Source organism: Alternaria rosae (genome assembly GCF_020736505.1).
Source record: "Alternaria rosae strain MPI-PUGE-AT-0040 chromosome Unknown BKA58scaffold_6, whole genome shotgun sequence".
Classification (NCBI taxonomy): Eukaryota; Fungi; Ascomycota; class Dothideomycetes; order Pleosporales; family Pleosporaceae; genus Alternaria; species Alternaria rosae.
In genome coordinates this window covers 1,261,559-1,277,083 of record NW_025763575.1, presented here as the reverse complement: position 1 = coordinate 1,277,083, position 15,525 = coordinate 1,261,559, and the positions used below count along the sequence as shown (strand labels likewise).

Here is a 15,525-nt window from a genome sequence, read left to right as displayed (position 1 = left end):
AGCCATGGTTTGGGGTGAAGAAACGTTCGAGTGTGGTGTTGGTAACCAGGGTCTTGCTCCTAAACGCCCAGTAAATTGGAAACAGCGACCCGGCCGCGACCCGACTGCCTCGCACCACTAATCACCAACACCGACACGACCGCATAAAGTGCCCACCACGCGCATCGGCCGCCGACAGCCTTGAACGGCAATCGCACGCAATCATGTCGTCCTACCTAAACAACCTCCTTACGAACACGACTTCGCGCTACAACAATCTGCGACGACAGATCCTCTCAGACGAAGCAGACGGCGACACAGAGGACGACTCGCATCTTTCCAGAGTTCTTCGCGCATACTACACAGAGAAAGGAAGGCCGTTTCCTCAATGGCTTCCACCCGACCCAAAGGCGCCCCAGCCTGCGCCCGCCCAATTCGTGTCTTCGCGACAACAGGCACAAGCACAAACAGCAGGCCGAGGAGGAGGCTTGAGCGACCTGTGGGATAATCCCGCGCCTCAACAACCACCGCAAGAACCTCAGTCACTTCGCAGAGGGCCAGGAGCACGGGGCGGTGGAGCGCGTCCCATGCAAGGCCGGCCCATGGGCAACTCGTTGACACCAGAGCCTCAAATACAGGGCAGGCCACTACCTAGCCAACGAGCAGGGAGCTACCAGAGCTCGTTGGGAGGACGTCCGCAGGCGGAAGCTTCACCACCACCGAGCGCAGGTACAGGGTCGGGCACATCAGCACAAGAAAGGCTCAAGGCCAGGTTATGGGGACGGTCACAAAGCCCAGCACCTCGTGGACTCTCTTCGGAATCTGCCAATTCGCAATCATCCCCGCAAGGTGGACGGGCACCCTACCCTGAGGATCGAAGTAACAGCTACGGAAGCAGTGGCAGCGGCGGGAGACAGCAGGGCTCATTTGGCATGTCATCGAACTCCCCATGGAGCGGGAACGATGATCCGTATGCGCCACAGGGAGGAGGATATGGCGGCGGCGCACCTCCACCACAACGCGGACCGCAGGGTGGACGTATGGGCCTGCCAAGCGGACCACGCATGCGTTGAGCATGATCTTCATGTATGCAGCACGGCGTAACGGAGTTGGATTTCTGTCGTCACTGGGTGGGCAAGTATGGGGTTTGTAGACCTGGACCACATAGACGAATACCTAATCAATACATTCAGCTCATAATCACTTTGAAAGCAGAATTTCGTTCGGAGCTATCTTGCGCATAACGTTGCAGGTAGAGCACATTACCAAATGCGATGGGGCTGGGGCGACGCGTTCCCCGCCCGCCACAACTGGCACAGCCACAGCGTCATCCGCCCTGCCCGCAACCATCACCTGCAACTGCATAGCGCCAAACGGATGCGCGCCTCTTTCTTGCTTTATCACCGTACTACTCAGAATATCTTCTGCGCATGATATCTGGCCATCTTACTCGAAACCCATCACCAACCTCCACTCCGCGTCTTTGGGACGCCACCTAGCCCCGCATGACTTCGTCGGCCCCAGCGCCCCCATCGCCCTCGGCCAGCTTCTACGACCTGAGCGACGACGAAGAAGGCGAATACAACACGATTCGCCATACAAGCAGTGGAAAGGGTGTAAAGCTGCTATACACCAAGAGTAAAGTTTGTTTAGCCTCTTTGAACGCAGCATGATGAAAGCAGACTAACATGTGCAGGTATACGTACATCCCTCACCTTCCTCCAAAGACAACATCCCAGGCTTCGTCGCTCTCGTCCAGCAAAAGTCTAACCGGACCGTCAACGATGCGCGTCCAACCTCCTCTTCCTCTGCTCGAAGCGTGAATGCGTCATCGCTGCTCCTTGCGTGGATACCAGAGTCAAACCTCGGCGATGCATACGATACATACGTCAAGGTCGATCTGTCCGACTCCTCGTCCCCTCCCAGACAGTCATACCTCGTACCTCCACCTCCTACACCATCTACACATGCCGGAACTCCCGGTTACGCATTTGCCCTGCCTGTCAGCGAGATATACTCCGTCCTCATACGGCCACCAAGCATCGGATGGTGGTTCGGCAGTGTCGTCATCAACACTCGGGCTGGAGACAGTTTCCCTGCCCTATTCTTCCACGATAGCGAGTGCCAGTCTACCATAATGCAGCGGAAGAAGCTGGCCAAGGAAAGCTTCGATCCGTTTGGCGACGGAGGGGGCATGTTCTGGGGCGGCGACGAGGTGCTGAGATGGCTCAAGAGATACGTCACAGTCGAACGGTCTGGTGCTGATCCAAGCATATACCTTATCGACCCCTCGGAAGACGACAAGCGATCCTTTGGCAAAGATGTCGCACCAAGGAAGAGCACCGAAGGCAAACCAGACGCGTCATCTTCGCAGTCTGGTAAACGGGACGGTGGGATGGATCCGGTCACAAAAGCGCTCAAGGAAGCAAGATGGAACTTCCTCGAGAAGCTTAGTCAGGTCACCACCTTCACGCGAAGGACTGCTCAAGCTGTGGCAGACAACCCCAAGATTCCGCCCCAGGTTAGACGCCTGATTCAGAACCCAGAGGTCCAGACATTACAAGAAGAGTTCGACAGCGCGCGGCTATACCTCGCAAGATGGGCTATGGGTATTGCAGAACAAAGCGAGCGGGAACGGAACCAGCGGATATGGACAGCAAAGGACGTTCTGGCTATGGAGGAGAGCGATGTTGGTGACTTCGAGATCCTTGACATGGATAAGATGACCATGGCCGACCGAAGAAAACCTGTCACGTTGGAAGAATGGAAAGGATTCTTCGACCCCAAGGGACGGCTACAACTGACACCGGACGAAGTCAAAGACCGTGTCTTCCATGGAGGTCTTGACCCTGACGATGGCGTAAGAAAAGAAGCATGGTTGTTCCTTCTCGGAGTCTATGACTGGGACAGCTCAGACGAAGAGCGCCGCGCAAACATTAACAGTAGGCGCGATGAGTACATTCGGCTCAAGGGCGCTTGGTGGGAGCGAATGGTTGAAGGGAACCAGAATGAAGAACAAGAGGAATGGTGGAGAGAACAAAAGAACAGAATAGGTATGCATCCTTGCGCGTTATGCCCTTGCTTGAAAACTGGCTGACTTGTCCCATTCTATGGGGTCCGTTGTGTAGAGAAAGACGTACATCGCACAGATCGCAATATCCCCATCTTCGCCGGCGAGGACATCCCTCACCCCGACCCCGACTCGCCTTTTGCGGATGTGGGCACCAATGTTCACTTGGAGCAGATGAAAGATATGCTTCTTACGTATAATGAGTACAACAAGGACCTTGGCTACGTTCAGGGCATGAGCGATTTGCTTGCGCCCATCTATGCAGTCATGCAGGATGATGCCGTCGCATTCTGGGGCTTTGTTGGATTCATGGAGCGCATGGTACGTACAAATTCGATGGCTATTGCAATCATGTACAAGGACTGACATGCATACAGGAGCGCAACTTCCTACGCGACCAGTCGGGCATGCGCAAGCAGCTCATGACGCTCGACCACCTCGTACAGCTTATGGACCCCAAGCTATATCTTCATCTTCAGTCCGCTGAGTCGACGAACTTCTTTTTCTTCTTCCGCATGTTGCTCGTTTGGTACAAGCGCGAGTTCGAGTGGCCAGATGTTCTGCGGTTGTGGGAGTCGCTCTGGACCGATTATCAGAGCAGCAACTTCCACATCTTCATTGCACTAGCTATTCTGGAAAAGCACCGAGATGTCATCATGGCACACCTAAAGCACTTTGACGAGGTGCTCAAGTATGGTAAGCTATGCAATCAAACAACCCACGCTGACGGTGAATGTCACTGACGCCACTTTAGTCAACGAGCTTTCTGGTACTATGGATCTTGAATCAACGCTCGTTCGCGCGGAGTCACTCTTCAAGAGATTTCAGCGAACGGTAGAGACAATCGACAAGAAAGGCAACTTTCCCTCCGCTCCACAAGCTCGACAACGCAAATTGGCCGCTGCGATCGTCGCGGGCCCCGGACCAAGTACATCGTCAAGTGCGTCACCAGCGAAAGATCAAGCGTCAACCTCCGGCACAGACAAGGGCAAGCAGGTTGGTGAAGAAGAGCAAGATGAGGCGAGGGTCATCAGTCCTGAGCTACGTGCACTGTTAAGCAGGAAGGTGGAGAAGCTTGACAAGCAGACGATCTTGGAGCACGGCGGTGGTGTTGGCAAGTGAAGTCGACACGTATCTCTTTTGCACTTTCGAGACGGCGTTACGGTACAGTTGGATATCTCTGCGGGTACATCAGGACCTTTCAGATCCAACAAGGCCCCGGTGGTAAGGTTAGGTACACTTGCGATTATCGCATCTTCACATTTATTTCTCAAATCATCCCTCACCTGACGCCTTGTCCGAACATCGAACTTCTTGTTGCTTCACCGATAAACCACGCACAAGACGTATGCTTCACCACCTTCGCTGTCATCTTCGTTTTGCACTGCAATCGATCGCCGTAAGCGTCCGTCTTTGCGCTCACGTGTCTACTTTGCAGGTCCATCTTCACAGAGAGTTTGACTCCTTCACAGCCACAACAGCCAACGCCGCGTCCACGCAACATGAACAAGCTACCGTCACCTTTCGCCATGTTCAAAAAGACGAGTACAACAACAGCAGGCCTTCAATGAACTATATCGACCGCTTCATCGATCGCTACTCTCAGACCCATCCGCCGCGCAACACTTCGCATCGCGCACAGCCTCCCAACAGTCCCCCCACCTCTCCCCACCGTCACAGATCTCGGTCGCACTCTCACCATCCGCGCAAGCACCACCATCGCGAAAAGATGACATCCTTCAATGGTCCTTGGTCCAGCGATCTCGACGCGTTCAAGAAGTCGGTGCAGTCGATGCCAGATCAGTACAAGTCGTCCTTCGCTGCCGCATCCAAGAGTACTCTCGAGAAGGTCTGCTCCCCAAGTGTCCTTCACATCTGGGAGACCGACTCCGATATCGACAGCCTTCTCCAACTCACTTCGGTCATTGCTAAGCTGTGCGATCTCGGCGTGCGCAAGAACAAGGGCGCGAACGAGAATGATGGCAGTATGCTGATCATTGCTGAAGAGAGTCGAAGTAGAAACAATTTCGGTCGCATCTGCCAGCTGGTTGAGTATCTGACTGGAGCCGATGGCAAGAGGCATCTCGAAGGCACAGTAGCAGTGTTCAGCAAGATCCTCATAGTGAGGGGTTGGGACAACAACGTCCTATCCGGACAGCAGGAGGCGCTCGAGAAGACGGTGAAGAGAGTCAATACGGCAGTTGAGCAGGTACTGAAGATGGGCGGATTGAAGAAGATAGTCTGGCATCACGGCGCTGTACTGCACTTCCTGCTCCAGTGGATCAACATGACGACATCTACTCTGCGATCCGCATTATCTGCAATCACCGTCACTGGATCCCTCAACCTCGCAGATAGAATAGCACCCTCCGTCACCGGGCGAGCGAATAAACTGCCAGATCTCGAGCGCTTGGAACAATTCGCAAAGAAATTGAACATACCTGTCGTCTTCCTCGATACACCTAGCCAGTTGCTCGACTTCGAGTATCTGGGTACGTATGTGTACTACTACGCTTACTACATCAACACGTTCCTCCCTACCTCGCTGTCACGGCCTCACCTCTACAAAGCACAAGATGAGCTCGTTACCTTTGCATTTCGGCTCCGCGCTGCGAGTGAAGGCAGATACGGCAGTGACGCAGTCAAGATGGTGCAGAAGCATCTCGACGCGAGTAAAGCGAAACAATGGGCAAGAACATGCGTGAGCAAAGAAAGCTACGAGAAGAGCAAGTGTCGTGCAGCCGGCAAAGACGAAGCCATACACCACGCTGTTCAGCTAGCGGATAGCCCTTTCGCCCTTCTAACCCATGGCGCGGGAGTACCTGCATTTGCCAGGCTAGCAGTCGGTCCCGCCTCTGCTTCCGCACACGAATACTACACCGCAGCCCCCGTCAATATCGCCTTCACTAAATCACAAATCCGACCCACCAGCCCAGCGACCTTCCATATCCTCATCCCACGGTCTTCCCAAGACCTCGAGAAAGTCACAAACCGCGTTCAGGGCCTCATGATGGCCGTGCTAGAGCGCGTCAGACAGGAAAAGGGTAACCCTGTGCTCGACGACACGGAGAATGGGATGTGGACTGCTGTAGTCAAGGCGTGTGAATGGGCGATTGAGGGATGCAACGAGAGCAAGATGCCCAAGGGAGTGGCCAAGAAAGTTGGATTCGTCACGGGCAAGTTGCAGGAGGGGACTTGGGGGTTCGCGCTTGATCCGCCGAAAGATGGAGGGAAGATTGCTACGAACAGTGTGGCTGCAGTGGCTGCGATGCCGGAACCGAATCGAACGTATGGGTTTGGACAGAATACGCAGCAAACTAGGGGGTTGCATACGACGTATAATGGGGCTGAGCAGCAGCAGCAGCAGCAGTACATGCCGCAGCAAGGTCACGGGGGTGGACTGTCACAATTTCCTATGCCGAGTTCGGCTCAGGGTGCTGCGTTTGCTCAGCAGGTGCCTGGCCAGATGCCAAAGCAGGGTATGTACAGTGGCGGTCCGGGTCCGGGTCCGGGTCATATACAAGGTCATGGACAAGGTCATGGACAAGGTCATGGACAAGGTCATGGACAAGGTCATTTTCAGGGTCAAGACTATGGTGGTGGTCACTTCTCTGGTGGACAAAGTGCGCTGTTGCCGTCGCACCGTGGATTCGAACATGGTGGAAGGGGCGGTGGGTACCAACAGAGTATGGGTGGGCCTTGGTGATCTGGTTTGTGGGTAGCGTTGACGTCTATCTGGGTCTATTTTGGTCATTATTCGACCGTATATGAGGGTGCAATTAGATATGCATATGATTAAGCGTAAATGTGCTGGTAAGCATGGATGAGTTACGTTCCTGGAGTTATTGTTCATGATGGCGATGATTGATATGATTGAGAGCTAACCTGATTTGATCGGATACAAAGATTCTCCGTCATTTCAATGACCAGTTTAGATCACGATTGGGCCTCAGTCTGAGTCAAAGGCGCAATCTCCTCTTTGCAACGCTGTGAACAGCCCATCATGGCGTCTACCTTTCATCTATTCCCCAAGCTACGTACCGAACTTCGAGCTTCGATCTGGGGTTTCCAAATACAGCACAAGAAGTCTCACCATCATGCTCAAGATGGGACGACGACGAATGAAAGACCTATTATTACGGTGACAATGCTGTAAGCGAGACCGTATATTGGAAGAGGCCGGCTACCTTGGCGCGAAACCCCGTCGTCGTTTGTGGAATACTGAGCTCAAGGACTACACGTGGTTGCCATGAGTGTGTTTGCTGCGCGCAAGTCAGGCTTGAGGGGAGTCACTTGCGTGTGACGTCTGTTCCACAATGTCTAGCAATCACGTTGCTGCATATAGTACGCCCATTGCAGGCGACAGAAGGCGGAACCATAACCGAGCCATCCTCCGAAACATGCCTCCAAAGAACACTTCCTACCCAGGATACTCAAGCGAACACTCCCCCGACAAGCCAGACCAAGACGTCCTGTCCGATTTTGAAAAAAGTTCGTCTTCCAGTTCGGAGTCTCCACCTAAGGAGAAGAGAGTCACCACTTCCGAAAGCGAAGATGACGACGTCGTTGCCGTGAACAAAGATAGTACACCTAGTCCTACTGCAAGCGATATCCTGCCACAGTTCGAACTTGCGGATATTCAAGAGGCCAACAATCTGAACAAGAAATGGATGGGTAACATGAGTGATGCAGAGAGGGCGAAGAAGCTAAAGGAATTACTGGAAAAACGCAAGACTGATAAGGCCACGAAGGAGAGGGAGGTTGTGGAAGAAACGATGAGGAGAGTGGAGGAGGATGAGGAACAAAGTGAGGGGAAAGGTAAGGGTAAGCAAGTCTAGAAGCATGTGGGTCTTTACACTTCTTATTCGAGGGTTGTTCACTATTTGTAGTCCTGTTTATCCAAAGCCCCTAGCTTTTGCGAATATACCAGTCGGTCCCATTGCTCTTCCGATGTCCTGATGATGCTCAGGCTGCATGCGCAGGGGCTTCATTCACCTTCACTTCACTGCGCATTGTGTGCTCACCAGACCAATGGATCGGCTGGCTCACCCGTCGCCTCTTTCACTTTCTATCATCTTTTCATTGAAGACGAAAGTCCAGAAGACTGGCAAGTAGAATGAAACAAAGACCATCATCTCAATGCGCTACAACAAACGTAGTTCAAGACGACGATAATCCCAGTCTCCGTCTCTCCTACCACTTCGTTTTTTGCATTAATCTGTCACCCAAAATACGCATCCAGAACCTGATCCGCAGAATACGCCAACTCTTCACAAATCTTACGATGGTGGTTCGAGAAGGCCCCGAACAGGCTCAACGGCGAGCGACTGCGAACGGCATGAGCAAGAAATGGAAGATACCGCGCCGAAACAAGCGTTCAAGAGGCCTCGTCAACACACAAAACAGTTGCTATCGCCACGGCGCCCTACAACCTCTACTTCATCTTCCTCGATTCGTCAATTGGATCAAGACACACAATGTTTTGAACCACTGGCGTTGCCTTGCAAACGACCCAAACTGCCAACTGCCAACAGATCCCTTGACGCTGCGAGCCATTGAACGTGAGATTGCAAAAGCCAAGACGAAGAATTTTCAAGACTACAAAGAGGATGAGGCATACAGGGGTTGTGTTCCTTGCCTTTTGAAGAAATTGATGACAGCCTATTGGAACAACACTTTGATAGGAGGCGCGCCAAATCTTGTACCACAGCCCCTTCCCCACTATCATCCGGCCATACTGTCGTTGCACCAATTGATAGAACGATGGTTTTGTGTCGACCCTCCGAATCATACACATACTGGAAATCAAGCCACTATCGCAGCAAGAAGACGTCACATGAGGGCTCAGCAAGATGCGGATGAGTTCACAGGATATATCTTCGACGGTATAGCGTCCAGTTATGATCGCTTGTAAGTTTTTCCTCGCTCAGGATCCAAAGCCGTATCTCCTTGCTCAATGCTAACTGGCAATAGGACTGAACACGGAGCGGCGCGTGGAGCTGAATTCGACTCGCTATTCGGCGTTAGAAAGCGGGTGGTCCACACTTGCGATCATTGCCACAATTCCACAATCGGTAAAATTGAGAATGAACCTCGCGGATTAAGAATCATTCCAAGTAACAGTATCAACATTGACACGGTCGACAATGCCATTGCACGATCTCTGACCGACACGCGCAAAGGTCGTTGCGATACTTGTGATAACCAAGATTCGGACTTGACCGAGACGAATTCCATCGTAGCTGCACCGGAATATCTCCGCATCTACCTCCAGCTTGCCCAAAGCACTAAACGTTACGTCGTGAGTAAAGATGGTAAAACGGTACCGATTGCAACCTTGACGAAGAATCCCAGGCACATCATCATCCCCGACATCCTCGACTTGACACAACAAATGGATTACATCACAATAATTCAGAACCCGGATACGGTGCGCTACAAGCTTGTGTCTGCTACATATCACAGAGAGGCACAGCTCAGTGCGGGTCACTACACGGCTGCTGTTACTGGGCCAGCGCTACCGGGTCAATGGATACGACCACAGTTCTTTTGCGATGGTACACATATTACTGATCTATCTCCGACTGCTGCTCATCCCAATGCCATTACGGAGAATCCTATGCAGGGCGGCTTTGATGCTGTTACCCTCTACTATGAGCGGATCGCGCCGACTGGCCGCACTTCGGGTCGGGCCAACAAATTGTCAAAAGCAGATCAGGAAGTTGTAGAGGAGGGGAAGGCCAGAAGGGAAAATCTCGATTCCAGGAGAAAAGGGAAGGAAGAGGGGGAAGGGGACGAAAAGAGTGGGGATGAGAAGAAAGGGAATGGGAGTAAGAAGAGAAAAAGTGATGAAATGGGAGATGAGCAAGTTAAAGTGAAGAACACGAAGAAGAAAGGAGGGAGAAAGGGCAAGGAGAAGGCATCTGATGTGCAAGGACAGGAACAAGGACCGAAGAAATGGGCAAAGACTCCGAGATCCGTGGATCAGAGCTCTTGGGATGCCCTTCAACAGGCTTACGATCTATCAAAGACACCCGGACCTCTGGACCAGAGCATTTGGACTGCCTTTGGTCAGCTGAACGATCTGTCAAAGACTCTCAAATCTCTGGATGAGAGCTCCTGAGCTACCTTTCATCAACTTGATAACCGTAACTGTATTCCTAGTTATCTCACTACGTTTTCACATTTCGCCTTTACTTCCCCCATGATTCCAAAAGGAAACGTAAGGACACACATTCCCGCCATGCAACCTCTACGCTTCATCCTCCCTCCTGATATCTGACACCGACAGCTCTACAGTGACATCCTGCACCGGATCAAAGATACTACTAATCTGCTCCAGCGACAGACCCTTGGTCTCGGGCACATAAAAGAAGATAAAGTTAATAACAGCGACCAAAACACCAATATAGACCAAGTAGTATTTCCAAGCAATCTTGTCAATCGCCACAGGGTTCACGAATTGGTTAAACGTGATAGATACGGCTTGCGATACCCAAAAAACACTCGTGCCTTTTGTCCGGAGATGGCTCGGCCATATCTCGTTGACGTAGAGGATGGGTATGGGTGTTAGGCCAATGACGTAGCCGCCGAAAAAGAGGAAGAGGAAGACGATGACGGCATAGCCTGCGGATGCGGAGCCGGTGGTTGAGTAGAGGGCTGAGCAGATGGTTATCAACACCATGAAGACTAGCATTAGGCTGGCGGATGTTAGGAAGAGGCGGCGTCGACCGGCTTTTTCGCATAAAAGTGCGGCTGCACAGGCCAAGAGCCAGACGTAGACTTGAAGCCCGCCGTTGATGCCTTGTTGGTGGAGGGAGTTTGTGATTCCGACTGTCCGTAGTACTGGTGCCAAGTAGAAGCTGATGATTCGTAAGTAGCTTTCCTGATGGCAATCTGAGTTGATACCCACCTTATGATTCCGTTTCCGACCCACTGAGTAGCTACGGCGATGACCACAGACAGGACGAGGCGTTTGCGGTTGCCTGGTGTCGCAAGCAATGCCAGCCAACCAGTAGTGTTATTCTGGGCCTCAGCCGCCGTCGATGCACACATGCGCGCGAACTCGGAAGACACTAGCTCATCACCAGCGAGCCCATTGGCATGGTATCGTATCATGATAGACTTGGCCTTGTCTTGTTGCCCGTGTCGTACAAGCCACCTAGGCGACTCGGGGCAAAACATGATCAAACTCAGCTGCGCCAGTGACCAGAACAGCTGGATCGCTACCGGTAGTTTCCATGACCACGAACCCGGTATCCTCAAAGCTCCGTAAGATGCCCAAGCCGCGGTGATTGAGCCGATGAAGTAGCAGGTGTTGAAGAGAGCACCTGCAACAGCTCTCTGACGTGGATGTGCAAGCTCGACGAGTAGAGCGGATGAAGAAATCGTGTTGGAAATGCTCGAAAATCCGACGAGTATACGCATCCCCAGAAACTGATCGAATCGCGTACAGAAGATCTGCCCTGTAAAGCCGGCTATCATCCCGATGTTTCCAAAGATGATTCCTACACGACGGCCGTACTTATCTGATAGCCAGGGTGCCGGAAAGAAAGCAGCGATGCATCCCATGGACTGAGCAGCGGTGACTAGCCCGAGCAGCTTCGGATGGGAAAGCCCTTGTATATCTTGGAAGTATCTGGGGTTGGCAATAAGGTTGGAGATGAGGGAACTGATGTAACCGTTCGTTATGGCGCCTATGTAGCTTGAAAGGAGCAAGAAGTTTAGTTTCTTCATGCCCGGATCTTTCCACCACTTCGGATGCGTGTTGTTGGCTAAGGTATCCATTCTGAGGTAAGCAACTGCGGTGTTCGTCTCAGTTGGAGTTGACTGCTTAATCGTACTACTACAAGCATATGTAGTCACACACGGACAGAGTTCGGCACCTAGAAGGATATCTTAACCGGCGGATGTAAGACTTCTCTGACTTTTTCGTATCTGAGTGTCGGTGAAGCCTTAGGAATGATGATCGTCATGTACCCGGTGCCGCGGTGTAACGTTGTGAGGTCAGGTGCTCACGATTCTAGGATATGCCATGACTCGTAGCGTCATATACGTCCAGCCGTTCCCATGTAGCAGGAATCCGTTACCGTGGCGTGGTGATACTCTTCGGAACTTATATCGCCACTTCCGTGGACTACTCCGCCATGAGTTCCTATTCGTCAGAACCTGCTAGGCAAGACCGTCGGGCCAATGAAGACAATACCGAACCCCCACTCGGGGAATCGGGATATCACAGTACGAACCTAGGAGCCTTCCAAAAGTGAGCTAGAATGCGTGGATTTCATGTCAGTACACCGACTCTCTGGCACACGTTAACATGCTTTCACTTACCCTGGACCCCGACCAACCAGCGTTGGGCTACGGAGGATGTCTCTGCGGCGCCTGTTATTCGCCGTTGTCACTATCGTATTGACTCGCTGCGGCGGACATTCAACGGAGTAAGCATTCACCCCATTCAAGGGAAAACTTGGACAGGTGCCCTAAAGTCTACAGTGCCTTGACAATTTAAGTTTGTAGATTGTTAAGGCAATGTAGCCTTCTTAGCTTTTTTTCTAATAGTTATACTTCGCGCAGATAGGTATCCAAATTTTCCCTTGAATGGGGTGCATCCAGGAACCGTCCTTGAGTGTGTTGAGACTAGTCAAGCAGAGATGACTATGTCGGACATGCTTAGGAGAGGCCGGAATGTGAAGGCCATGACAATTTTCACAGCTTGATGTGTTTCCTGGTACTATGCTTCACTCTTGATAGTCCGTTCCTGATCGGGTATCATGTCGCTCGCTCTCAATGTAGCTGTCGCTGTGCTCTACGTGCGACTTCGTACAGCTTGCTTGCCATATCAGCACGGTCCTGCCTTGGCTCCCCATGCCTATCAACATTATAGCATTCATGCCTTCTTCTCCGCTTCGCTGCCCTGCCACGCCAAATTCCATCTCCTCTTCAACACATCTATGCTCTCTTGTGAGGACCGACCCCTCTCTTTCTCTTCGCGATTTATCCGTGTGAAGGCAGCGGCGAGACCGATGGATATCGCGAAGAGAGGGTCGAGACCTCTGCGCAGATTGTCAGCCTCAGAACCCATGTCGGCGAGAGGGAAGGCTCACTTTGATATGATGTACTGGGCCGCCATGACTGCGGGGTGTCTGAAAGGTCTTTCGGAGGCGATATAACTGCAGTCAAATGGTGAGGTTTTAGTCGACTACAACTGCTCTGCAGGTACGAATCGGCAAGGACAGAAGTTCACGTCGGGGTCTTGATCAACTTCTCAGATCGCGTCCATCAAAGATCCACTGCACCTGCATTTGCTGTGGTCCGTGCCTGCCGCCGGCCTGGAGCTTCCCCACGTCCGCGGTCGCGCCATGCGGACTACTTGGGCAAGCACGCGTCGAAAGCCGCTTGGAAAGCATGTCACGGTTTCAGAAGGTGCCAGGATAGTTCTTGTCGTTTTTATTATCTATGTTGTGCATCTGGTCTGCATGCAGCTGGTTGTATTGAGGCGGTTAGACGTCTAGTGAGGCGGGTGATGGCGTCATGGGTTTCAGCCCGGAGGAGCCGCAAGTCACGCTGCCTTGTCAGGTACAGATAGCGCTTCACGAGATAGATGCGAGACGTCACAGATGGGGTCATGTGAAGATGCTGGTCTTGGATTAAGTCCGGTGCATTTGGGCTGCAATATGATGACCAAGCTACAGGTACAGCGCAAAAGAAGAAGCCAATCTGTCCGGCCGCCACCCATGATATCCGTGGAGCTCCATCTCCAGCGGAGTGCATTCTTGCTGTCTTGTGCTTGATCCGCCTCATTCTCAGATGATGTTTGCCTAGTGCTGAGTGCTGAGGAGTCTGCCGTCGCGCCAAATCGCCCATCAAGAATACCGATTCATCACCCAGCCCGTGTAGTGTTGCCATGAAATAATGAAGAAACCCGTGATCCGATAACGCCCGTGAGTTCGCCGCGGCCTTGATAACCGATAGATAAGGGGATGCGGGATAGAGTGAGCTCCCTAGATGGCCTCGCCGAATGTGTTCTCGCCCGAGTACCTATGAGATTGTTAGCAGCTGCCTCGCGTTGCGCGGCTAATGGATTACGTACGTAATGTACAGGAAGCCATCCTCATCCTTGTGCTCCTCATATATCGAGCTCATGAGAGCGGCGGTAGGCGGCAGGACCTCATCAACGAAGATGAAGATGGCCTTCTCAGGCGACAGCTTGATGCGCTTGCGGATCACGTAGACGAACTGTCCGACGGTCAGGTCGGCGGGTACCAGGTACTTCTTCTTGTCGATGGTTGCGATGTCCGACTTCTCGACCTTCTCGCAGATAACCTGCGCTTGTTAGCTGCTGCCCATGGTGGAGGAAATGAACAGGTGAGAGGCAAACGTACGGGAATGCGGTCGTTGTACTTCTGGCGAATGCGCTCCGCCTCGGCCTTGCGCTTCTCGAACGGGTGCTCGTCCTTGAACTTAGAACGCATCTTGGGTGTGTATAAGGGTGTTGGGTAGTGTATGTGAGTGTGTAGAGTGAGCAGGCGGGAGTTTTGTCAGTTGTGCGGGTGGAGATGTAGGACGCTGAGGGTGCGGGCGGTGTGGGAGTTTAAGGGCAGGCAGCAGAGCGGGGCGAATCACTTCCAGCCTTACCTAACCACCGTCCGTACCAACGCCCAAGCCAGTGACCATCCATGCACATGCCATATGCAACAGGCGACCAACGCTTCACGCGCCAGCCAGGTGCTCTCTGGGAATCAGAGACAGTGCAATCAGCCCTCTTTCGTCATGCGAATACAGTCCTTTTCACCTGTGAAGAGCGACCTGATTCTCCTCTATGGCTGTGCTGACCGCTTCGCGCCCACCATGTCACTTGCTAAGCTCCCATGACCTGCGTCTCCCGGACGCATTCAAGGTTGAGTCATCCATCGACTTGAGCACCGCCACTGTAGGCATGCGTCGTGACGCTATCTTGAACTTGACGTAGGCTACATCATTCCATCGTTCGAAGTCAACGCGTTCGACACGCGCGTTCGCCGCCATGAAGCGCGTCCGAGCACCTTGCCGCCCATACCAACGTGGCTGTCTTTTTGGACGCCTCCCATAGCAGTACGAACGAGTACTTTCTACGCACCGTGAGATATCCGTCATGGATGAAACAGTCACCAACTTCACCTGGCAAGTACCGCCAACGAACCCTCGCGACCGCGTGCTGCACGCCTACCAACAGGTACACATATGTCTTGAGCACTCAAACCGTCAAAAGCCGACAGCGGTACAGTTCAAAATAAGCGCTTTCGCGCGTCCTCACCTTCGTTGTCCATAATGGCAAGTTTGCCGTATTTGCATGATGCAGGTACCGATACCGCTAGTAGGAGTACCGAGGAGCTCCACTGATGATGCGCCCACCGTGGTGTGATGCACGACAACTTTCCAAACCACCGACTTTCTCTCGCAGACTCTGTATAAATCAATTCACGACTTTTACATAC

General features: G+C 52.5%; 8 protein-coding genes across 8 annotated transcripts; 4 read left to right on the top strand and 4 right to left on the bottom strand.

Moving 5' to 3' along the window:
* Nucleotides 1-82: 82 nt before the first annotated feature.
* On the top strand, nt 83-1,204 carry BKA58DRAFT_386810 (Sec1-binding region of Mso1-domain-containing protein). The gene has a single exon (XM_046170504.1). It carries the CDS (start codon nt 204-206, stop codon nt 1,050-1,052), a length of 849 nt encoding a protein of 282 aa, XP_046024297.1. The 5' UTR covers nt 83-203; the 3' UTR covers nt 1,053-1,204.
* Nucleotides 1,205-1,215: 11 nt separating this feature from the next.
* BKA58DRAFT_194359 (rab-GTPase-TBC domain-containing protein) lies at nt 1,216-4,284 on the top strand. The gene is made up of 5 exons (XM_046165674.1): nt 1,216-1,622; nt 1,676-3,032; nt 3,108-3,370; nt 3,427-3,745; nt 3,804-4,284. The coding sequence occupies exons 1-5, from the start codon at nt 1,485-1,487 to the stop codon at nt 4,169-4,171; spliced, it is 2,445 nt and encodes an 814-aa protein (XP_046024296.1). The 5' UTR covers nt 1,216-1,484; the 3' UTR covers nt 4,172-4,284.
* Nucleotides 4,285-4,778: 494 nt separating this feature from the next.
* Nucleotides 4,779-6,755, top strand: BKA58DRAFT_317538 (uncharacterized protein; the record flags this gene model as incomplete). Its single annotated transcript, XM_046167630.1, has 2 exons — nt 4,779-6,549; nt 6,640-6,755. The coding sequence occupies 2 exons, from the start codon at nt 4,779-4,781 to the stop codon at nt 6,753-6,755; spliced, it is 1,887 nt and encodes a 628-aa protein (XP_046024295.1).
* Nucleotides 6,756-7,365: 610 nt separating this feature from the next.
* BKA58DRAFT_459155 (uncharacterized protein) lies at nt 7,366-10,443 on the top strand (the record flags this gene model as incomplete). The annotated part of the gene is made up of 3 exons (XM_046174708.1): nt 7,366-7,867; nt 8,209-8,959; nt 9,023-10,443. The coding sequence occupies 3 exons, from the start codon at nt 7,366-7,368 to the stop codon at nt 10,170-10,172; spliced, it is 2,403 nt and encodes an 800-aa protein (XP_046024294.1). The 3' UTR covers nt 10,173-10,443.
* Nucleotides 10,302-11,785, bottom strand: BKA58DRAFT_316845 (general substrate transporter; the record flags this gene model as incomplete). The annotated part of the gene is made up of 2 exons (XM_046167597.1): nt 10,302-10,911; nt 10,962-11,785. 2 exons carry the CDS (start codon nt 11,783-11,785, stop codon nt 10,302-10,304), a joined length of 1,434 nt encoding a protein of 477 aa, XP_046024293.1.
* Nucleotides 11,786-12,938: 1,153 nt separating this feature from the next.
* Nucleotides 12,939-13,181, bottom strand: BKA58DRAFT_440842 (uncharacterized protein; the record flags this gene model as incomplete). The annotated part of the gene is made up of 2 exons (XM_046173778.1): nt 12,939-13,104; nt 13,156-13,181. 2 exons carry the CDS (start codon nt 13,179-13,181, stop codon nt 12,939-12,941), a joined length of 192 nt encoding a protein of 63 aa, XP_046024292.1.
* A 180-nt stretch (nt 13,182-13,361) lies between these two features.
* BKA58DRAFT_194301 (uncharacterized protein) lies at nt 13,362-14,142 on the bottom strand. Its single transcript, XM_046165670.1, has 2 exons — nt 14,142; nt 13,362-14,089 (listed from the first exon to the last, which is right to left on the bottom strand). The coding sequence occupies exon 2, from the start codon at nt 13,955-13,957 to the stop codon at nt 13,502-13,504; it is 456 nt and encodes a 151-aa protein (XP_046024291.1). The 5' UTR covers nt 13,958-14,089; nt 14,142; the 3' UTR covers nt 13,362-13,501.
* On the bottom strand, nt 14,067-14,898 carry BKA58DRAFT_386804 (autophagy protein Atg8 ubiquitin like protein). Its single transcript, XM_046170503.1, has 2 exons — nt 14,434-14,898; nt 14,067-14,374 (listed from the first exon to the last, which is right to left on the bottom strand). Exons 1-2 carry the CDS (start codon nt 14,521-14,523, stop codon nt 14,126-14,128), a joined length of 339 nt encoding a protein of 112 aa, XP_046024290.1. The 5' UTR covers nt 14,524-14,898; the 3' UTR covers nt 14,067-14,125.
* Nucleotides 14,899-15,525: the final 627 nt, after the last annotated feature.